The sequence below is a fragment of the Protobothrops mucrosquamatus genome, unplaced genomic scaffold (genome assembly GCF_001527695.2).
Source record: "Protobothrops mucrosquamatus isolate PMUCROS unplaced genomic scaffold, P.Mucros_1.0 scaffold1068, whole genome shotgun sequence".
NCBI lineage: Eukaryota > Metazoa > Chordata > Lepidosauria > Squamata > Viperidae > Protobothrops > Protobothrops mucrosquamatus.
In genome coordinates, this window is record NW_015387296.1 from 232,138 (window position 1) to 256,372 (window position 24,235).

Genomic DNA, 24,235 nt, shown 5'->3' on the forward strand with positions numbered 1-24,235 from the left:
TCTCGCCTACATCGTCCATATAGGACGACTCGGGAACTCAACTCCTACCCCGGGCAGCTCACCTATCCCCTTATGCCCAGGGGAAAGGTATCAAGCCGTTTGACAGCTGATGCTGGCTGTCAAACCGGCTTTTACGCAAAACAGGCGGGAGGCAGCAAACAGCTGCGACCAGCGAAATCGCCTGCCACCGGAAGTCTTCCACTCTGTCTTCACTTCCAGCACTTCTAAGTTCATGCCAGCTCCTTAGTTGATTCAACTTCTCCTCCTTGTAAAAGAATGTGTGAAAAATTCTACTCTTGGTTATTTTCCAGATTCAGGCTATCATCCACAAGTTCAGTTCATATGTCTGGATGGTCATATAATAGAATAGCATTAGTATTTACTATTTATTGTCTTCTCCATTTTGGTTCTTACATATATTATTACATATTCATGTAGCTGTATCGCTAAATGCATGGAAGAAATGTTTAATATTCCAAGACTACAATACTATTTTAAGACACTGGGATTAACAAAAAATGAAAAGAGTTGATTGTCTTCAAATGGAAAACTTATTCCTCTAGACAAAATATTCAGTGGATCTTGTGGTTGAGGCTATTTTTGCCCTTTTTCCTTTTCCCCTCTATTCCAAAGTATAGCATCACAAATATAATGGTTCCTCAATTTAAGGATTGTTTTGGAAATATGAGCAATATGGAGGTAAACATGCTAGGGCCTACAACTGCTGCCATTCATAAACTGTGTTTATGCAACATGCTTAACCAGGTTGGATTTAGCAGCTCTATTTACATGACAAGCTTAGTTAATTTAATCTATGTTTATAATTCTTGTTTCATGTTGTTTCACGTTGTATGAATCCAATTTGTTGGGTTAGTTTAAAGTTCCTTATTATGTGAATCCAGCAAATGTAAGTTTATTCTAGCCTAGCCCTTTGTAAAGATGCTTATTGGTATAAATAAGAAAGCATAAGGCAGGAAAATTTCCAATCACTTTGTTGAAGACCTCACTTTGTACCATGAGATAATAAATTGTATTTTAATCTCAGACTTTAAAAAAAAAATCTAAATTCTAGTACTCCCTGACACTATCCTTTCCCTCAGGTTACTCCTTTCACTTAGGATAGTTATGTGGCTGGATGTGGAATTAAGGTACATAATCAGAGACAGAATTTACTGATTTCATAGGGATAACTTTACAGTTAACAAAAAAAAACCCCAATCACATAAAAGTAGTAAAACAAGTTCAGCAGGGTTTGTAAATGATTACTTAGTTACTGAAGTAGAAAGAGAACAAACTGAGAATGCATCTGGCAAAGGCAAATTTTTCTTCCCAGCTCAACTGATATTTTCTATAAATTATTTTTCAAGCCAAATTCTTTTAATTCATTTTCTTTGTATTTCCTGATAATCATTCAATTTAAATCAAAGTTGAATTCTTGATGAATTTCTTCCTCCCAAGGATGGCAGAGTAGGCTACAGAGATTTCCTTCCAACTGGCATTTTCCCTGTCCGCCAAGCATGCTTTCCCCTGACCTCTGGATAATGTCAGAAAGATTCCTTCTTTCCACCTCAGTCCTTATTATTTCTTCCAAACCTTCTGCTGATCAGTCCTTGTTAATTTGTCAGTTTCCTTTATTTTCCTTCTTCCCCAGTTCTAGGTTTCCAGTGAGTTCCTAACCAAACCGTTTCATTCGCTCCCTAAAAGTTCATTATCCGTGCAGATTTCTTCTGAGAAAACGTTTCATTCGCTGAAACTGATACTTTGTGCATATAAACAAGTTTCCAAACATTTCAGTGATTAGGTTTGATGCATTGCAATAATTCTACTATTTTTACATCAAAACATTGTAATCCAAAGATTGCTTTATCAAGGCTAACCAAGGCAAAGATTACTGCAACTTGATTATCTGATGGGGATAGACAAAATAATAGCAGGGGGTGGTGTCCTTCCCCCCCCCCCCTTTTGTGGCCTTTTTTTTCCGGTGGGAGATCTAGGGAGGAGAGTTCATATGGACTATCTGTCATATTGTTTTGAAAACCTTAATTCCATAATACAGAGTTTCCTATCCTTGACAATTTTTAAGATGTGTGGACTTCACCTCTCAGAATCTGCGAAGTAGATGGGCAGTTTTCCAAATTTGATAAATAAATAAAAATTGGGAGTTGAAGCCCACACATCTTAAAATCTGTTTTATATATCAAATTTAGAAAATGTCCAGCTCCATACTCTGTATTGCTGAGGTTGAGAAATATTCCCACGTTTCACTGTCATGATGTATGGGGTTATTTCTCTCCAGTGATTGGAAATAAAGCATTGGAAGGTGTTGGTGAAACTGGAATTTATATAGGTGAAGGGCAGCTTTTTTACATATTTCCTTTAAACTTCAGAAAATTATAGATACGTTTTAAAAAGGATACGTCATTTAAAGGAAAATTAGATGGTTTTTTAAAAATCAATATGTGATTTGCTAATGGTTGATCATTCAAATTATAGAAATCATTTTAATGCTTTATGACAAAAATCTAAGATGGAATGAAAGATAAGTAAGTAATGTACGTAGATGTTTCAAGAAATGTGACTAATGACTTAGATTGCTGCTGCCCCAATTCTTCCATGTTTCAAATACCTAAAGGAATTGTCAGATGTAATTCATCATCATGGAGATTTCTTTCTCTGGCTCTGGGTTCTCTGCTTGCTGATTTTTCTTTTTCTCAATCCTCCCTTTTTGGTTATTTATTTATTTTAGAAATTTATGAAATCCCCCAATTATTAGTTTTGGGAAGATTTGAAAAAATAGATGATTGAAATATCAACCTTACTGTGAAACCAAACTAGGCAAAATCCTCATATAGCAATATTTGAATCAACATTTGTACGTTCTAGGAAATATTAGAGATCAGAGAAACCAATTTTTTTTTTTTACTTTTGGGTTTAAACCCTGAATTCCAGAATTTGGGGAAAATATGAATCATAACTCAGGGCTGTCTGTTTTTGAGTAAAGATTGAAGATCCCATGTTGAAATACAAAGTACATTTTTCTAAACATCAGGTCTTTTAAACACAAAGGTATCCTGCTTCCTGGATAACTCTGCTAGAATTAAACTTTTAGGCATAATAGCTCTACTATAAATCTGGAATATTTATAGCTGTTCTGAAAAAAATATATATTCACATTTTATAATGAAAAATGCTACCTTGTTACACGCTAGGTGATATGTAGAGATGTTCTTGTTCTTATCAAATCTGATGGTTCTTTAGATAGTAACCAGAGGATGCGAAACAGCAGAAATGACCTTAAGAAGAAACGGCCTGGGACAGCTTGGATTCCATGTCAACTTTGAAGGGATTGTGGCTGATGTTGAACCTTTTGGTTTTGCGTGGAAAGCAGGCCTACGTCAGGGCAGTCGCCTAGTAGAGATTTGCAAAGTAGCTGTAGCAACACTTACTCATGAACAAATGATTGACCTATTACGCACATCTGTGACCGTCAAAGTGGTGATTATTCAGCCTCATGAAGATGGTTCACCTAGAAGGTAAGACATTAGCGGCGTATCCTTGAGCTTACTGATGAATTTGCCCTTTATATTCAGGCTTTCCTTGCTGAGTTGATGAAATTGGATACAGGTAGTCTTCGACTTACGACCACAAGCGAGCCCAAAATTTCTCTTATTAACTTAGACATTTGTTATCTGAGTTTTGCCCTATTTTACAACCTTTCTTGCCACAGCTGTTAAGTGAATCACTGCAGTTGATAAAAGTTAGTAAACCGGTTGTTAAGTGAATCTGGCTTCCCCATTGACTTTGCTTGTCAAAAAGTTGCAAAAGGGGATCATACGACTTTGGGACACAGCAGGGGTCATAAGCATGAACCAGTTTCCAAGCATCTGAATTTGGATCACACGATCATGGGGATCCTACAAAGGTTGTAACTATGAAAAATGGTCATAAGTCACTTTTTTCAGTGCCGTTGTAAGTTACATTGAACAGTCACTAAATGAACCGTTGTAAGTCGAGGACTACCTGTATTTTGCCTCTGTAAGAGACTGAATTAGAAATTATTTGGTTAAAATGTAGTAATCTCCCTTTTTTTAAATTATTTTTTTTATTAGATAATTTTTTGGAGAATAAAAAAAGGAAAAATCTTTTTTTTTAAAAAAAAAGAATAAAAGCAGGGAAAAAAAAGTAAAGTGAAAGTAAAGTGAGAAAAGAATAAAGAAATGAAAAAGAGAAATAGAAAAAGTAGTGACTTTCAATTTGTCTCTAAAGTTGCACCAGAACTCCCTTTCCCCCCCATAATCTATCCTTTCTAACTGTCAAGACCAAAAGTCAGTGGGAAAATGGTTTCCATGAATAGTTTCCAGTTGCTAACTAAAGAATGGAGTGATGTCATATTTTACATAGTATGTAAAATTATTTAAAAATATAAGACCCATCCACCTGGACCATACAAAGGCTCATATTATCCAACACTTTTTTTCTCTTAGTTGTATACTTGGGTGTCTCTGGGAATCTCACAAGCTTTATTGGCATTTCTCAGACTAGAGTTCCATCATCATCTCTCACAACCTGGGTGAGGTACCCTGGCAGACCTCATCCTGCGTTCTGCAGAACATGATAATGGAGTGACCCTGAATCTAAAGATTGGATGTAATCATACAGACCCTAACTAATTATTTGTCTTGGACCATTTAGAAACCATTCAAGTTAATAGTTGTTACCAAAACTTGTGGAAAAAGATTTCAGAGAATAGTCATATACTGTTTGAAGCTACCTATTTTTGTCTGCTTGAAATCTCCTTTCATTGGATAGCCCCAATTTTAATCCTATATTATGGATCTATTCAAGGGGTGTCAAACTGCCGGCCCACAGGCCGGACGCGTCACGTGGAAGCCGTGCCCACCCCATTGCCGGCAATGGCAAAATCGGCCCGATACGTTCCGCGATGTCATGTGACGTCGCGAGTTTGACATGCCTGATCTATTCCTTCAAAGAGATTGTGACCCTTCAAGAGCCAATGTTGAAACTAGATAAGTTTTTGAACAAACAGCCAGTCCTTATTGCTGGAATTTAATCCATGCCTGTTTTATCTAATGCAGTTTCACAGACTTTACATATTGTGTTAGGATTCCCATGGCACTGGTTGCTTGACCTGGGACTATGATGGCTGAGCCTATCTTACAGAAGACATTTTCTACTGCCTTGGGATTCAAAAGAACTGAATATGGTTCCCAAATGGTGTCTCATTTTTTCCCCACTGAATTCTGCTATGATGTTGATAGCTCTAAGTAAATATTAGTGCTTTTATCTGCAAATAGGTGAGATAAGGAAACTTTTTTCTGAGAGGCCATTTGGAAGCAATCTCATCAAGTGCTGTTTTACTAATTCTGTATTCCAGAAATTAACCAGATGCATAGTGGTATATAGTCCACAAGATCTGTAGCAATTTCCTTTCTATTACATATGTTTTAGAAATTCTGTAGAAACTTCCATGAGCACCTGCTGGAAATCAATGGCTGATTATCTTCCAGTCCTGTGGAGATTGGTAGCACTGTTTCACACTGATTAGAAAATGAGCTGATTATGAAAAAAGAACAGATAGAAACATTCTCCAGTTCCAGTTCCCGAACCAGCTGCTTCCAAAAAAAAGAAAGAAAAGAAAAGAAAAAAAGATTAATGTATGGCCATCTGTATGCATTGGGTCAGTAATGGTCTGTGACAGGAGTTGACTTGGAGGTCATGAAATCCTGAGCCACTTCTTCCCCAGCCTTCAGAGCATGGAGATTGAAATCCCTGAATACCATCATTCTGGAAAGTTGATCACCTGCGGAATAGATCTCTTTGATCTACTCCGCTTCCACAATCTTAGAATTACAGCTACTGCAGCACCTGAACCTAGTCAGGAGGATTTCTAGCAAAACAATTCCTTTCCCCAACCAGACTATAATAATACATGCCAGGTCTGCCCACACACCTCTGTCCAAGAAAAGGATGGGTTGCAAATTGATTCAGGTCAGGTCTCTGGATGATTTGGCAGTCTTTTGGGCTGCAAGTGGTATTCTTTAAATTGACAGTATGTGTAGATGACATGATAGTGCAAATCCCAGTGTTAACCTATTTCAGTTCTAGTATTGGATTCTAGTAAATGAATTGCAGATTTTGTCCCATGGTCAACTGTCAGATTTTTCAGGGAACTGTTATGGCCTTTTAAGAGGGGCACCACCTGAATAGCTCACTCTGGAAATATTCAGCCCCTGAACAGTCAAAATTAATTTACATTGCACTCAATAAAGAGCTTCATAATGTTTCATCAGATTCTGTTCTTTTTTCCTTTTCTTGGGAGTGCCTTCTGGGTATGGTCATTGGATGCCCATCTTATCAATAGAGGATTTATCTTCTTACTGTTGCTGGGAGAACGATCTGTTTGTAATCTGAGAGCGATAAATAACAACTTTAGCCAATTGCTTCCCCTTTACAGTTAAGGATTGTATTTGAATTCAAGATCTGAGGAGTTCTGATACATGCACTGTTCAGTATAAATGATAAATGTATTTTTCTTGGTGTTGTTTTGTTTAAATATTAGAAGCCAATAGTGAGACATGAGGAGGAGGTAAAGGATATTGGAGAGAGGTTGCAAATGCTGTTTGATTTTGCTTGTGCTCTTTAATTCTGCTTAATAAGGCTGTAGTTTTATGCTTTCTTGTCTGGGAATAAAACTAGACTAAGTTGGACTTAGATCTGATTAGGGACATAGAGGATTGCATATAGTAACTTATCAAACATTCAACAAAAATAGAAAGTGGATTAAAAGGGGAGAGCGGAACTGTTTGTATTTTAATTACATGGTGAGTTTATAGTTTAATTATGTGTAAAGAGGCACTAATTGTACATAGGATTACCTGGGAATAAGGTCACATCGATGTGAACATGGAGAAGAGAAGAATTAGTGTGTGTGTCAAAAAAATCTGCCTATGGTTGCATAATATAGACCAGTATGATAGATATGGCTCGTAGTCTTCAGTGAAGAGACCTTCATTCCTCAGTGGATTGTTTTGGGATAACAATAACAACAACAACGGCCCATGGTCCATTTTTGCCCAAATAGTGGAGGAACAAAAGATCAGCTCCTAATTGTCAAGATAATATTGGAAAACTGCAAGAGAACAAAGACCAACCCGAACATAGGTTGGATTGATTTGTCTCCATGCCACATAATTGGATAATCAAATGCCTAGAATTAACAGGAATAGTAGAAACATCAGAAGCTTTGTGAAAAAAAAATGGCACAGTGAAAGATATAGTTGCTGATAGACAGCAACTGCCTATAGTGATAGACAGAAAGAGGTTACTATCAAGAGAGGATTCTTTCAAGGAGATTCACTCTTACCAACACTGTTTGTCATTGCATTGATTCCTCTTATTAACAATGCTGAACAAATCAGGCCATATCTGTCAAACATCAAAAACATATGCCAAGCTATCGCATCTTGTTTATATGGACAACTGAAACAGTATGGAAAAACATCATCTGAAATAGAATTGTTTTTCAACACTGCTTACGTATATATACAGCCAAGATATTGCAATAGAGTTTGGACTAGACATATATGGTACCCCCACCATCAATAGGGGAAAAATAGTGAAAATTGAAGGAATCAAGATTTCCTATACAAATAACATCAAGAGTCTAGATGAAGATGATCACTATAAATACATGTGTGTCCTTCAAGCTAACAACATCAAGCACTCTGAAATCAAGAAGAAGGTTAGAAATGAATACATCCTGAGAATGAAGAAGATCTTAAAGTTCAAACTCAGTGGAGGAAATATCATCAAGGTAATTAACACCTGGGCAGTTCCAATCATTAGATACGCAGCTGGAATAGTGGACTGGACTCAGGTAGAATTTAAAAACCCAGATAGGAAGATTATTTTTCTTTATTATTATTTTCATAATGAATCATGCCCTTCATCCATGCACCAATGTTGACAGACTCTACTAAACTAAGGAAAATATTTGAGCGTGGAATGTTGCTAATACATTAGACAATTGAAGAAGAAAAAGGGCAGTGGAAAAATATCTGAAGAAGAGTGAAGAATCTGAAGGGCACTGAAGCTGGTATACCATGAGGGCTTACTGAGTGCCAAAGAGACCAAACTTACCTACAAAAAAAGAACAAAAAGAAGAATAGAAAAAGACATGAAAAGGCAAAGTATTACATGACCGGTACATAAAAAGCAGGCAAAGCAAACAACAACATTTGGCAATGACTAAGAGCAGGAAAACTTAAGAAAGAGGGAGCAGTTCTGGCTACATAAGACCAAGCCTCAAGAACTAAGTGCATATAAAAGCAGATTTCAGAAAAATGCTGCCTCTGCAAAGAAGCTGAAACAGTGGATCACCTACAGTAGTTGCTACTGCAAGAAGATTGCATAGACTGACTTGCAAATGACATCATGACAAAGTAGCAACAATGCTGCATTGGATGTTCTACAAGAAATACCATTTGCCTGCAAGAAGAACTAGTGGGACCCCAAAACAGACACCGTAATAGAAAAGGAAGAAGCCAAAGTGCTCTGGGACTTCAGAATTCAAACTGACAAGCATCTGTCGCATAACACCCCAGACTTGACAACTGTTGATAAAAAAGACAAAAAAAATGGATAGTGGATATGGCAGTACCTGGAGACAGCAGAAGAGAAAAGAAAGAACAGGAGAAAATCACAAAATGCAGAGACCTACAAATAGAAGTAGAATGATTAGAGCAAAATAAATCAAAGATAGTACCAATAGTAATAAACACTTGGGTATAATCTGAAAACATCTGGAGCATTACCTGAACACCATCAGCAGTGACAAAATCACAATCAGTCGATTGCAAAAGGCAGCTTTACATGGAACAGCACACGTCCCGAGACAATATCTTTAATACTGTCAAATAGCTTCTGCCTACCCCAGTTCTTTGGGAAGGGCTTAATGGTGGATAAAAATGCCAAATCCAGTGTAAAGATTTGACTGACTGTGCAACTAGCCATAATAATTATAATAGTATACAGACATACATGGGCACACATATTTGCTTCAATGTTAAAATATTATAAGTTCCACAATTTATGTCATCTATTCTGGACCATATAGATCCATGTAACCTGACGAATGCCTCTGATATTACATCTCCTGTTCATTTCTATCGGTAAAAAGATGAAGCTCTCCCTTCATACCATCTCTATAGCAGTACAGGCTCATTGGGTGACATCTGATGGGCCATGCTTCTCTCAGACAAAGACATTCCAAACTGGCTTGTGTCCAAGAAGTCTCCCAATGCCCTTTTGAAACTCCTCCCACTGACCTATTACTAACATACTGATATGTGCTCTCTAGTTAGGGTTACATAGAGCTATACAAGGTTACATGGATCTATATGGTCCAGAATATCATCTGTCTTTCAACCTTCCAGGTTTTGAAATACCACAGTTTATCAAAGTTGCCTATGCTTTTTATTTAGCAGACAGTTAATTATCTACTAAACATGCACTTTTTAAAAATCTTATAATTCATGCAATTTTAAATTCACTGCTCTTCACTTTGTGATCTATTTGTATGACTATGCCGGTGGTAATAAATTAAATATGCATAGTGTGAAATGGGACATCATTGTTATGGTAGAAAATACCAGTGTGATTCTCAAAAGATTCATTGCGATGTTCACCTCTGCCGTAGGGGATGCTCAGAACTCTGTCGAATTCCCATGGTGGAGTACAAACTTGACAGCGAAGGCACCCCATGTGAGTATAAAACTCCTTTCAGGAGGAACACTACTTGGCATAGGGTGCCAATCTCTGCTGGGCAGCCTCTCTCTCGTGCCTCTCCAATCTTAGGAACATCTGACAGACTGCAGTGCCAACAGCTTCTTCATCAGGCACAAACTGCTATTCCTCGCAGCACCTCTTTTGACAGAAAGCTCCCTGATGGCGCAAGGTAATATACGCTCTTCCAGCTTATATTTTATTATAAATGCTGTATCAAGTGAGCCCGGGCTCTGCTCTGTCTGCCCTATTTTTTTTTCTCTTCCTGGAAGCAAACGATAGTCAATGCTGTTAATATTGATACTAAAAGGAAGATGCAGTTTTAATTCATATATCTGCCTGGGGTATTAAAAACTAACAAGCTTTTTTTTGACACCCTCAGATGACTAACCAATACAATAGAATACGTCTTCTTGAGAAATAAAATGAAGAATAAATATTTGACTGTAAATACATTTGATTCCAAATTGGGCAATTTTAAGGTTTTAGGGTTTAGTGAGAATGTCTAGAGAACAGATTTCCTGAGGTTTTGCCGGCAACTGTGGTCCCCATTTTTACAGAGCGGTCTGCTATGCATTTTCTCAATGGAAAGCATATTAGTATTTAATTTGGAAATAAAGAGGGTACATAGATTAAATATGATTTTCCTTGCTCAGGACTCAGAGAGTTAGTAATGCAGTCTGAAAATATATTATTATAGAGCAGAAAGGAGGTTAAGTGTACTATTGATGGTTAAGTGTACTACAATCCATGGTTCAATGAAGGATATATTTTTGGAAGAGCACAACATTAAAGTAATTTTATTAGTTTAATAAATGACTAATAATTTTTGTTATCCTTATAATTCATTATATAAGGTATCATTAACTGTGAATTAGTTTTAATATTAACAAACACAGATGTGAAGTGGGCATGCAGAATGTGTACTGCTTTGAAGTTTCAGTGATTTTCACTGGAATATAAATGAGTGTTCTGGAACATAAATCAGTCTCTGGAAGTCATAAATGAATAAATGAGTCATAAATGAATAACTGAAATATAAATCAGGCTGAGTGCCTGATTATTACAGTTGTTTTATATAGTGGTACCTAGGTACTCGAATGCTTTGAAATTCATAGAATTTGGTACTTGACACATTTTGTTGCAAAAACTTTGTCCCAGTACTTGTTTGTTTGGTACTTGACTCAAACTTGTTGCTGTCAGTTATTGCCTTGTGGTTAATATATTGTTCCTTATGGGAAAAAATTATTTAGTACTCACTATTTTTTGTACTCATTGTACACCCTGGAACCAATTAATGACGGGTACTGAGGTATCGCTGTATAGTAAACCCATTACATAGTTTAAGTTTTAAAACTATTGCATATCACTACTTCATGTGCTTAAATATAAAATTTGTTCATGAGGAATTTTATTAAACTAATAGGATGCCTACGGGATCACTACATATCTTGCTACATCTTAAATTGCTAATTATTTCAGAAGTTCTCCAAGCAACCAATCATCCTCCAGTGATCCAGGACCAAGCGGGAGTAGTCAGTGGAGGCATCAAGTAGGATATGATGGGTACTTGTTTTTTTTTAATATCTTGATTGTGAAAAATATATAATGAAAAATATGTACATAAAACATTCAAATTGCCTGTAGTCTTTCTGAAAGTTTTTAAATTTTATAAAGGTTATCAAAAGATAAAATACAAATAGTGGGAAAATAGTGGAAAAAGAGGAAGGGTAAAAGGAAAAGAAAGAAGTGTAGGGGAAAGAAAAAAGAAAAGTATTGACTTCTGATTCTTTTTAGCATAGTAGAATAAAATAATAACATTACTGGTTCAACTTTTTACTTTTACATACTTAAGATGTACCAGCCATTTCTGTAACAATAAACTTATCTAATCAGCAAAACCCAAAGTTGTTTTTTTTTCTATTTCAAGCACAAAATCCAAGCAGAATACAAGGTTGGATGTATTCTTTTCTTTGATTAGAGCAGTTAATTTAGCCATCTCTCTAGTTCCATCAGTTTTTCCAGCCATTCATCCATTGTGGGAACGTCTATGAAGGTTTTTGTTGAAGGAGATAACATCTGTGCGGAAATAAATTAGCAGCTTCAATTTTCACTTTTCTCAATCTCTGAAAATTTAGGATTAATTCCTACTTGTCTCTGCCATACTATCTCAGAAAAAGCACTTGCCTTTTTAGATATTATATTAGTGCCCCAGTGTGCTGCAAAGCACCTTTTTGTCTTTGAATGCAAGGCACTACAAGCATTGCTACTTAGCTAAAAGGAGGAGAACCGTACTAATCCAGTATAAATGAAATGGAGATGTCAGCTGTGTTTAATAGAGATTAGAAATAAAGAGCCATGATGGTGCAGTTGTTAGACTGCAGTATTGCAGGGTGACTACTCACTTTGCCAGGAATCCTGACCGGCTCAGGGTTGACTCAGCCTTCCATCCTTCCGAGGTCGGTAAAATGAGGACCCAGATTGTTGGGGGCAATATGCTGACTCTGTAAAGCTGCTTAGAGAGGGCTGTAAAGCACTACGGAGTGGTATATAAGTTTAAGTGCTATTGCTATTGCTAAAGGAGAATATTTATAGCTCAGGGTTGAAATGAGGGGTCCTTGGTGCTCTCTGAGCTTGGTTGTTTTCTTGCAGACATTTCATTACCCAAACTAGGTAACATCATCAGTGCATCACTAGCATGGATGATGATAGCTAGTTTGGGTAATGAAACATCTACAAGAAAACAACCAAGCTCAGAGAGCACTAAGAACCCCTCAGAGATTAGGAAATATTTAATTATATGCATATCATTATTAAATGAACATTACTTCAAATTCAGCAACAGGTTTCGTTAAAAACTGTATTAATCACCAATACATTTTTTTTGTTCAGTCACCTGATGAAAATCATATTTAAAATGCTATGCCATGGGAGCAATAAGTGATTCATATGGAATGAGTAGTTTGCATAGTGAGTGAGAAAACCCACCACTTTCTCTTTCCACTTAAAGATGCCAGTCCCCTTTACTTCATGACCATCAAGGTCTCTTGGAGAGCGAAGAAGGCAGAGAACATGAAGAATCTTTGGAAGGGTCCAGACATCCTAACGGTAATAGAAATTCTTTTAAAGTCAAATTACTTATTTGCTGAGTTGTTCATTTCTGTCAGTTTATGAAGAAAAGACAGGATATTAATCTAAACAAACAAACAAAGCTGTGTGTTATCATCAGTATTCTGATGGTGACAAATTCCAAACTTTTGTAACTTCCTTATTACTATGTTTACCTAAATCTGTATTTTAAAGTATGCTTACTGAAGTTTTAGGGAATAAAAGATGAAAATACAGATGCCCCCTTATAAATCTGATGGAACCCTAGGTAAAATGAGTAAATTTACATTCATCAGAAATGAGTCCCAAAATTGAGTGGAACTTTTGGAAGTGATAGCATGACTTGGCACAACTAAATTTATACAATGTGGGGTGATCCACAATGTTTTCTACCCAATATTTTGAAACATGTTATTTCCAATTTACATGTTCATATAATCTTTCTCATTAAGTTGCAAAGATTGTTATAAATGGTCCTATTTTGTACCTATAATTTAATTATATTATCTAGCACAAAGAATGGAATCAGCTATATCTCATTGCATTTTCTTTGAGGATAGTTTTTTCCTCCTACACATGCAAATATCTTTTTTTCTGAAAACGTCTGGGTTTTTAGGGTTACTTTATCTGTGCTGCAAAATTCTGGATGACAACATTCAGAATTCTGGTGATAGGAAAGAGATACTGAAAACTTTTAATTATTTTTTGCTATCAAGTGGTCATGCAGATTTTTGAATCTGGAACTGATAGCCCTGTTTAGAGCAATATACTTTCATTTTTCACTTGCTTTTTACTGATCACCTCCATGCTCACTTGATGCTGAGAAGTAGCATAAGAGTGTCAATATTGATATTGGGGTTTTGCTCCATTCCATAATTTATTGGGATGATATTGCAAATATGTATGTGATAACTGTTTCTTCTTATTCAGAACTGTCATAGCTAATAAATCATGTATCTCTCAGTTTGATAAGGACAAGATATGATTCCAAAAATTCCAAGGAATATCCTTGTTTTAAACCAAACCATTAATGTTAAGATACTAGCTTTCCCCCCCCTGTACCTTATGCTTGTATTATTGGATATTAAAACAAATAATTAATTATGGCAGAAATGAAGTGGCATGCACCATCAACCAAGGTTTTGAGTTCCTATAAAGACCGGGCATTACAGAAAGAAAACAATGGGAAGGAATCACCAAATAAATTTTCTCATGTAAGTTTTTTTACTTGGGAATTCTCAAAAAGGAATCTTTTTTTACATGTGTCTGAATAAAGCCTGTGTTGCAAAGGTCTGAAGAAAAGTGAAAATGCTTGCAGATTTTCAGGTTATTACTTTGATAAAAGGATGTTTCATCATAATCTTTCAATATAAAATCATGAAATAGGAAATATAAAGAGTAAATTGTAAAAAAAAGTTCAATGAGCTTGTTATGTTAATTTATATATTTCTAGAATCTACAACTTATTTTGGTATAATTTTGCTTATTCCTGATGAAATAACTCTGAGAAATTAATTTGAGTATAGAGAAGGTCACCCATTAGTATCTACCAGGTTTGAATATGAAATAAATGGAAGTCTCTTCTAATAAAAAATAGTAAGCTTCATTGATACAGAAATAGCTGTAAGTATTCTTTCTGGCAGTGGCCTCAAACAAGCACATGATAAAGAGCACATCCTTGTTTCTAGGCAACTGAATAGCTCACGGGTGTCAAACTCAATCGCGTCACGTGACATATCGTGACTTTTTTGCCTTTGCGGAGCCAGGGTGGGTGTGGCCTGTGCATGACGCATCCGGCCCGCGGGCCGCCAGTTTGACACCCCTGGAATAGTTTAAACACTAAGTAAAGTAAGCATCACTCTCCATTCTGAGCAGAATTTTACATTGCATATTTAGAAACACGCACCTTGTTATTTTTGATGGGCATTCTTGTATTTCCATATCTTGGAATAAACAAAATAAATGTTTATTTTGATTATGACTATATATGATTTTATTACTTAGGCAAAATTAAACATAGATTGATGCACCTAAATAGAACTTTTCTGTCTGTATAGTATATTCCTGTAAAATTTTAGTAGTGATGGCAATGAGCTAATAACAATGAAAAATATTTCCAGACGAATTTAATAATATTGCAGATATGGCAGAAGGGAATGTGAAAGGGAACTTTGCATTGGCAGAGGTTACCTGCTTAATGTTGGATTTAGGCCACAGAGAGAAAAACAGTTACTATAGTTACAGTTAATGTTTAGTTAATAGCCTCAGAATGGGGAACTTGTAGCCCGCCAGATGTCATTGAACTGCTCCTGGCATTCCTGTCTCTTGGCCATGCCAGCTGGCTCCAAATTAGGGTAAAACTCCCCTCAGTGTCATCTGGAAGAGCGTAGCTTTCCCAAATCAGTAAAAGCAATTGGAAGATGCAACACCCCTTCTTGAATTCTCAGCTTATCATTTCAAATTCTAAACATAATTCACTTTGTACAGTAAAGGAGAATATTTGTAGCTCAAGGTTGAAATGAGGGGTCCTTGGTGTTCTCCGAGTTTGGTTGTTTGCTTTCAGTACCCAAACTAGGTAACATCATCAGTGCTCAGACAGGACCAAGGGTCCCTTACTTTGTACACCTTTATAGAATCTTATAGATTGTTTTTGAACATGTGTTAATTGAAATACTAATACTGCAAATAGGGTGGTGCATGGGGGGGGTTGTTTCAAATTCATTTGGCATTTCTAACTTGTAACGTGTTTCTCATTTCATTGATTAAACTCCAGATAATGGAAATAAAGCTATATTTCTTTTTAAGATTGGAGACAAAAACTGTTCCAGCCATTCTAGCAGTAATACTCTATCCAGCAACACATCAAGCAACAGTGATGATAAGCACTTTGGTTCTGAAGACCTGATGGATTCCGACTTGCTTGGATTAACGTATATTAAGGGAGCTTCTACTGACAGTGGAATTGATACTGCTCCTTGTATGCCAGCTCCAATGTTGGCTCCATTGCACATTTCTGGAAGTCGGTCGGGGCTTCATGGACGGACAGATCAATGGGCTGAATCATCCGAAACTCCAGGAGCAGATGATGAGATGAAAGTGTACGCTGTTCACAGCTATGCTTCAGCCATTTCTAGCAGTCACATAGGTGATGGCAGCATGGGAGACCTCAGTGAATTATCTTCACATTCTAGGTGAGTTTTTTTCCTTCAATGTTTTTCAGGTAACTAAATTAAAATTCTGAGTAATGTGTAAATTTGCTTTTTATACTTTACTGGGAGTGTTTTAACCTTCTATTGTCAGTGTTAGATTTCAGAAATTAAGAAGAAATTGTTTCTTGTAAACCGTGAGCCCCTGAATTCACTTGTGTATGGTGATGCCTATCTAGTCCAAAATTTTACATATTTTTACTTTTAATAAACCTAAATCCATATTCCCAGGCATCGAGAAAGATTTGGCTCGAATTATTGTTACTAGATTGCCTTACAATATATCAAACCTGTCTTTGTTGAGCAGTGTAATTTAGATAACACATTTTGTACAGAAATGATAAATTGGGTTCAGCTTTTTTTTTCTCAGTATCTTCATTTCATTGGTGGGATTCTCCCTCTGCCATGGGAATCTTCCTGTCTAGTCATAGGAGACAAGTTTTGCATAAAACACATTCTAGACACTGATTAATGAAGGAGTTATGCCTTAGAGCAAGGATTAAATTGGATATCATTCTGTCTACTATAGCCTATTATGAAATCAATTTATGATTACACTGCATCTTTTTACCTGCAAAAGTCTTTGAATATTCCATGGAAGGATTGCTATTTTGTATCAATAATTACTTTTTAATGTGAAAATTTTTAATTTGGATTTAAAGATATGGTTAAAGTACTTCTGCATAATTTTGTGATCTCAAACCATTGACCATAAACGTAATATGTGATTTCCTTTAATCCCCAGTCACATGTGCACAATTTGTATAAGTCATGAACTACAAAGCAGGCTCATCGTTTTTGGTTTTTTGAATGCCATTATAACTTCAGTCACTAAATGAATAATTGTAAGTTAAGGACTATCTGTAGTAACTAGAGAGAAGACATTCTCAGACATAGTATTCTCTTCCAGGAACACTCATATGATGCAAACATTGAGTTTTTTCAAGTGCTAGAAAAAAATATTTAATCAATCTTGTAATGTTTCATTTCTATAATGTCAGTACCAACGTTTGAAGTTCTGTTCTGTGTTTCAATTTTAGTTTTTTATTATTTTAATTTTAATTTTTGAGAGATAAGTTTCTAACCCAATAGATAACTAAAATAAGAAAGTAGTATTTTTATACTACTACTTACTAAAATCAAAACCATAAGAATTCAGCTTTAGTTGGAATATGAACGCTGCATTACTGAAATAAATTACATGACAAAGACTTTATGGAGTGTGTGTGTTTGTGTGGGGGTTTTGTGTGTGTGTGTGTGTGTGTGTGTTCGTTCATCTGTGTGTGTGTGTCCTTTTAAGATAAATAACAGCCAATGTTTTTCCTGTTTCAGATTTCCTCCAGTAGTACTACATTAAAAAAAATTATTATGTGCATTTCCCCCCTTTTCTAGCGGGTCACATCATTCTGGAAGTCCTTCAACACATGGTCCTAAAAGCATTGGATCATTAGATACCTCCAAAGTATATATAGTCTCACAAAATTGTGCTCAGCCGATCTCTGGATCCATGGCAAAATGTTACCCCCGACAAGGAGCAATAAACAAATACGTTATTGGCTGGAAAAAGTCAGAAGATAGCCCCACACTCGAGGAATCTGAAATTTCTGAATGTCAAGAGTAAGAATCTTTGTTTTTTTCATATGTGGGGAAGAGAAGTTGGAACTTGAGAAGGGAGGAGGTCATGAAAGGAAAAAAAGTAAAAGAAAAGGCAAGGTTACATGATGTTGATTTCCTAAGGCAGTGGTGGCGAACCTATGGCACGGGTGCCAGAGGCGGCACTCGGAGCCCTCTCTGTGGGCACACGTGCCGTTGCCCCAGCCTTGCCTCCCCCCGCGATCCCTTCCTCTCCAACAGCCCCCCTGAAGGAAAGTCGCTCCTGAGCGTGGCCCACCCAGAGCAGTGCAGCCAAGGACATGGCAGCCAGGCAGTGTAGACAAGACTCTGCCCTCACACCCCATCATGCAGGGCGCGGGCAGAGGGCGTGGTCACCATAGCGCTGCTGGGCTGCCTGGCTGATCTGCAGCTGGTCCTGGAGGTGGTGAGTGGCCCTTCAGGCAGGCGGCGCGGGGGATGGGGGGCGGGGCAGGGGCGGGGCAGGGGGTGGAGTGGGGGAGGGGCCAGTTTTGGGGCACTCAGTCTCTAAAAGGTTCACCATCACTGTCCTAAGGATTAAAAGTAGATAAGGGTTCTGTACAAGTAAAGCCTCTGGCTTCTACTTTTAGGTACTTTCAGAGAAAGTTTCTATCGAGCAATCTGTCTGGTTTATACAGGAATTTAAGGGAATCTTAAACTTATAATCTATTACTCCATTTTCTTTCTGTGCATTACATTTGTGCACACAAACACATACAAGCACATAAGCACACTGAAGAAAACCTGTGCAATAATATGTTGACAAACTAGGTGCAGTGCTGAGAACAATTCATCGGACAGTACTCATATTTCATGGACTTAAAGCTGAATTAGCATTTGACTTGTATCTGCTTTACTACAACTTTGATACATTAACAAATCCATTGATCGTGTCTTTCCCCTTTTCCCTTCTGTGGTGAAATCTTTTGAAAAATGTCCCTCTTGACCATATTTTCTCAGAGCTAATTGTTCCCAGCTTCTTCAAACTCTGGTTATAAACCTTAGTTACTGGTCCTCTGATCTTCTTGCTTCCCCCCTCTCTGAATCTTTTGTAATTTCTTTTAAATTCTTCTTAAAGTGTGCTGCCCAGAACCAGACACTTTTAAGCATTTAGTGTGGATATTCATTATTTGGTAATATTGCTCCTGCTGAAGCAACTTTGAATTGGATTTATTTTTTTACAACAACCTCATACTGCTGACTCCTATTGTTTTCAGTTAACTACTCTTCCAAGTTCTTTGCAAGTATAATGCCACGTCAGTTATCCCCCATCGTGCATCTGTGCATTTGCTATGTTTCTTAAATGAAACGGTGTACACTTTTTCTGTTAAATGTTATTTTGTTACTTTCATTCATTTTCCCAAGGAAAATCATTTTGAGTCTTATTTCTGTCTTTTAGAATATTAGGTATCTCACTCACTCACTTAGGCAATCCGCAGGTGTGATGAACATTCACTTTACTTCTTCATTCAAATAAGACAAAATCATTGAAGAATAGGAGATCCAGAACTGATTATTCTTGTGGCAGCCCACTTGATGCTTCTTTCAAATCAAATGTAGACCTTTGAAATACTTCAGACTTGAAGTATTTCTTGACAGTGTTTTTATTACTTCCAAGCTTCAATCCTGCCTCTTTATTCTCCTCATAGAAAATATTTTTTGTTGCATTGTAGCAAAATAGGTACTGAGTAGCTCTGTCTTTTGTTTATTGTCCTCTTTACTGAGTGAAGGCGAAAGTATGTTGGCTTGCAAGATAATGTTCAGATTAGAGTCCTAACTTGCATAAAATTAGGTGATCATACTTGGATTAAAACAGCTTTGGTTACACCTGTAGAATATAACCGCAAATAGTATTGTCCTTATAGATTCAAAATACAAAGTTTACTTATGGACTTTCTGTGTAATTTGTTTCATATTCTGTTTGGCAGAATTCTGATCAAAAGTGTACAAGAGATAATGCTGATTAATATTTGGGAAATATATACCTTTACCAACAGGGGATGTGTAGGCTGTAGTTTTCCTGTTTGGCAGGTTATTGAGAAATGTATTAATGTGAGAAATATACAGGTACATTTATTAATATATGTATATGATAAAATGAATAGTCCTACATTTATAGAACATTTTGTACAAATACGGAGTTTAATGTTGCTTGCTGAATGTGATGAGTGATATGTAATTAAAAAATATATGTGAGAAAAAATAGAATCCTTAGCAGATGCTTCATGTTGGTAGGAGTGTAGTCAAGAATGTTTGTTATCTCCTTGGTTTTTTAAAATTTCCATACGGATAAACATATAAAGAATGCTTGTGGTGATGTTAGAGGTGTGATGGTTGGGAATATGAATGTATCTGTATTTTTTTGTATGCAGAGGATATGATGTTCCTGGCTGAGAACCTGAGTTATTTGTAGGGAATGTTAGATTAACTGTATGAAAGAAGGAATATGGAGCTGAAAATGAATCTTTTGAGGTTAATGGGAATTGTGTTTGCTGGGAAAGATAGGATAAAAATTGCAAGCTAGGGATACATGGGAAACAATTAGATTAAGTAGATTAATACTTTGTGTTCTGTACTTTGGTTTACTGCAAGATAAGGAAATGATGATGTACAAGTGTTGATAAAAATGTAGTGAATTGTATGCTACTATTAATAATAGTCTACTTAAATGTTACCAAGAATGAATGAATGAATGAATGAATGAATGGATGGATGATCAAAGAAAATAAAAAGTGCTACTTATACGGGTGTCCTGCTGCCCTTTTTAAAGATGCCAATAAATTGGATATATCAGGAAGAAGTATAAATGTTGAATGTTCAGGAATTCAAATCAGAAGACAAGTATGTATTAAAATCTTCAGTCACTTCATATCTTCATATCTTTTTGAAAGATTTGTGTCATTCTGAAACATCTGCAAGTTCTTGCTTTTGGAACATATCTTCACATCTTGGCTGTGTGGGGGCAGGATTAGATGCTTTAATCAATAGGCTTTTTATTTGTTCTTCTACATACTTATTTTAAGACAAATACTCTTTACAAAATTGCCCACTCATTCATTGGGATTTCTGAGTAGGAAGGGGTGTTCTTAATCCAGGTTCAGCTCTTCCACCTTCTCTTCTGTTCCTTTTGAACCAATTATATCCTTCAGCTGCAGTCTTGAAGCCCCAGGTCTCCATTGTCCCTATTAAACAATATTTGCCATTAGAGTTTGGGCTCATCTTGTTTATTTCCTCTACTCTGAACAAGATTGCATAGACAATGAAAGGCAGAGATGTTGTGAGCTTTTGCTTTGTCAGATTTGTCTTCCAGGGATTTCAGAGGCCTATTTCATTAACACTCTCACTTTCTACAGTGCAAAACTCCTTGTCTGACCTCCTAATATTTTCCTTCATTCTTAGCCCCCAACCCCCAGTGCAAGATGCAAACTACCATATTCTAACAGTCCATGATACGGATATGTCAGAGCACGATTCAAGAAACCTAATTGCTTCTATTGATACCATTTGCATAACCCATTTTTAGCATGCAGTAAGTACTCTTCTTGGAAAGCTCATTATAATCATGCTCACTATACAGAGCAAACAAAGGAGAGGGCAATAAGAACACAATAATTCCCAGCTTGTTTTTATTTTACTAAACCTTAGCTTTGTACAATTAGGAAATTTATTTATTTATATAGCCATTCAGCTCATACATGGGTGACCTCCAGGCAGGTTACAACATTTAAAAAATCTACCGTATAATAAAAACCGATTAAAAAAAAACCTATTTCACTCTCCATGGCAGCAACAACACAATCAAATCAGCCACTTGATCAGCTCTATCTCCATTAATGGTCCCCAGAACCACTAAAAAAATCCACGTTTTTTAGGGGCTTTTGGAAAAGCAACAAGGTAGGGGGGGGTCAACCCTACATCGGGAGATACGGTTAAACATCATGTTTAATTGAATGTTTCTAATTGTAGAAGTATGTTTACCTCTGATAAGTATATATCCATTGATTTTGTTGGATCTGATAGCTATTGGTCTTACATATATGACTGAAATATTTGGGAAATTTCAGCCTACATTATTTTAATACATAATTTAACAGTGTCTTTAGGAAAATAAGATACTTTGTGTAATTGTTACACTGAACAGTTTTGTCAGATTTCTGGTAATAATAAAACCATGTCTTTGTAATTGGACCAATTATAATTTCACACATTATCACTGCAACTTAACTAATAATGTAAATAACATTCTTGGGGGATAAGTGAGCTTTGTTCTTTATTTTGATCTTGGATTTTAATTAAAATGTATTTGAGAATATAGTGAAAAGAATAAAGCATGCTTTATCTTTTAGGTGTTCTCTGAAATGTCAGATGGAACCCTAGAGCTAAATTCAATTGGCAATGGCTTCCATTAAAACAAAAAGGGGGAAGGATTACCTCTGTGTTCTTTAATACTCATTTGCCCCCAGAATGTTGTCTTGGGTATTGGGAAACACTTTGGCGCCAAGGGCGAGAAGGAAGAAGTATCATTGTGTCAGCAGCTATCTGTTTCATGATACAGTTTTATGCCCCAGTATTTTAAGGGATTATTGCTTCATTGAACATTTCATGACTGGAAATATGTTTCTTCAGATAACTGTTCTTTAATATCTATTTTGATCATGATTGTTATTAATTTTAGTTTCCATGCTTAGTTTAAATGTTTTATAAATTAAAATTTATGTATGTATTAGGACTAGGATAGAATTAAGCACATACATGCAGGCACACATTATGTATGTGTATTTATGTGTGTGACACAAAGAGGAATAATTATAAAGATATTTAGATAGGAACTTATTATTCGTTAACTAAAAAACCTTGTCTCTGTGGGATGTATAATTATGTTGATGGCCTTTCTTCAAGTCAGCTTCAAGCTTCTGTCAGGAGTATAGTTTCTGAAGGCCAGCAAGCTCTCTCAAAAGAAGAATTTCTGAAGTTGATGATGCAGAATAACATCTCTGCAGAGGATGGAAGAAGAAAGGTTAGCTATTTTAATATATATATATATATATATATATATATATATATATATATACTTCTTAGAGGCTATTATGCCCCAAATCCATTGCTAAAGGTTTAAAAATGTTAGCAGTGAGCAAGAGGAGAGAATAATTGAGAGAAGTAGGATTGTACAATGCATTTAGAAGAAATATTTTGCAAAACATAGTGCGTGAATGGGGAATCGCTTCTCAAAGAATTCAAGCACTACATTCTCCAGAAAGCTTGCTCATAACTGTTTTTAAGGCTTGTCCCCAATTCCACAGGTAACATTGCCTTCAAAGCTATGCATAATTAGCTAAATAAGAAAGGCATTGTTTATATTATTTCTTGTTTATTTAAGAGCATGTATTTGTATAGTAAATTAGAAAACAACATTTGTATCACATTTGGAAAGCTGTATTAAAATCAGCTTTGCTTTAATTATAGTAAAAAAAAAAGATAGTTTGCATTCCAAATAGTCATGCATTCTGGATTACAAAGAACATTTTTTCCTTCCAGAATTGATTCAGATTTTGTGAAATGAGAATAAAATTCTTAGATACATGTGTAGGGTAGTTTACTGACGCTTGAGAACTGATCTCTCTTAGCATTTAAATTTTATGTTGTGGCAAAAAGGAATTTATAGTGGACAATATAGTGTCTTTCACTTACCAGGATAGAGGGAACAGTAACCTTAAAGAACAAATCTTATTATGTTAGCTTCCCAAGCATCTGAAATCCCCAGGGAACGTCCTGCTTCTCTGTGCTAAGGCTTATAGAGTGACACTTGGTGTGACATGGAGACAGACCTTCTCAGCAATGGCATCTATCCTAGATAATAGCTTCCAATTTGCAATATGCTAGGGTGATGTATTTTAGACTCTTTAAAATATTGACTTTCTTATATTGATTTTCCTCGGACATGACTCCATCCCCTATTAATTTATTGTTCGGTTCGTTAACTTTACAGAGTTTCACCCTGAAATGTTTTTGCAACTTAGTTTAATGCTTTGGATTGTTTTATAAAGAGAAGTGTTACATAAATACATAAAATAATGGTAAATGTTTTCTATTTTCCATTAGGGAGGTTCAGATCCAAGTTGTTGATATTTTTTTTTACATAAATATAAATAAATAATATTTTCAGGAAGTAGAAACACATTTGTTTTGTTCTGTATTATTTTAGGGTTAGACTGTATTTCATGTAGAATTAATTATATTGATTCAGTATTAAAACTTAGTCTTACTCATTTTATGAAAACATAATTCTTTATTTAGCACGGGCTGCATGTTCTATTCAACCATTTGGAGCTAATTTTTTACTTTCCAATAATTCATGATAGGAGAAGCTTGTATATCAGGATAAAATTGTAAGACGTTTACTATAATAATACTACACTCTAGTTTCTGATGCTAGTGAAGCAGTATAAAACAAGCTATCTCTAGAATAAGATTTATTTTTGTGTAAA

At 36.0% G+C, this 24,235-nt stretch overlaps 1 protein-coding gene across 1 annotated transcript in view; it reads left to right on the plus strand.

Annotated features, from left to right (window-relative positions):
* Positions 1 to 24,235, plus strand: part of SIPA1L2 (signal induced proliferation associated 1 like 2) — a 67,519-nt gene that overhangs the window by 29,878 nt on the left and 13,406 nt on the right. The window contains exons 8-15 of the mRNA XM_029284888.1: positions 3,259 to 3,533; positions 9,719 to 9,976; positions 11,287 to 11,370; positions 12,815 to 12,912; positions 14,023 to 14,126; positions 15,718 to 16,103; positions 17,511 to 17,737; positions 22,619 to 22,767. Of these exons, the coding sequence (XP_029140721.1) occupies positions 3,259 to 3,533; positions 9,719 to 9,976; positions 11,287 to 11,370; positions 12,815 to 12,912; positions 14,023 to 14,126; positions 15,718 to 16,103; positions 17,511 to 17,737; positions 22,619 to 22,767 (1,581 nt within the window). The remainder of the gene's footprint in view (positions 1 to 3,258; positions 3,534 to 9,718; positions 9,977 to 11,286; positions 11,371 to 12,814; positions 12,913 to 14,022; positions 14,127 to 15,717; positions 16,104 to 17,510; positions 17,738 to 22,618; positions 22,768 to 24,235) is intronic.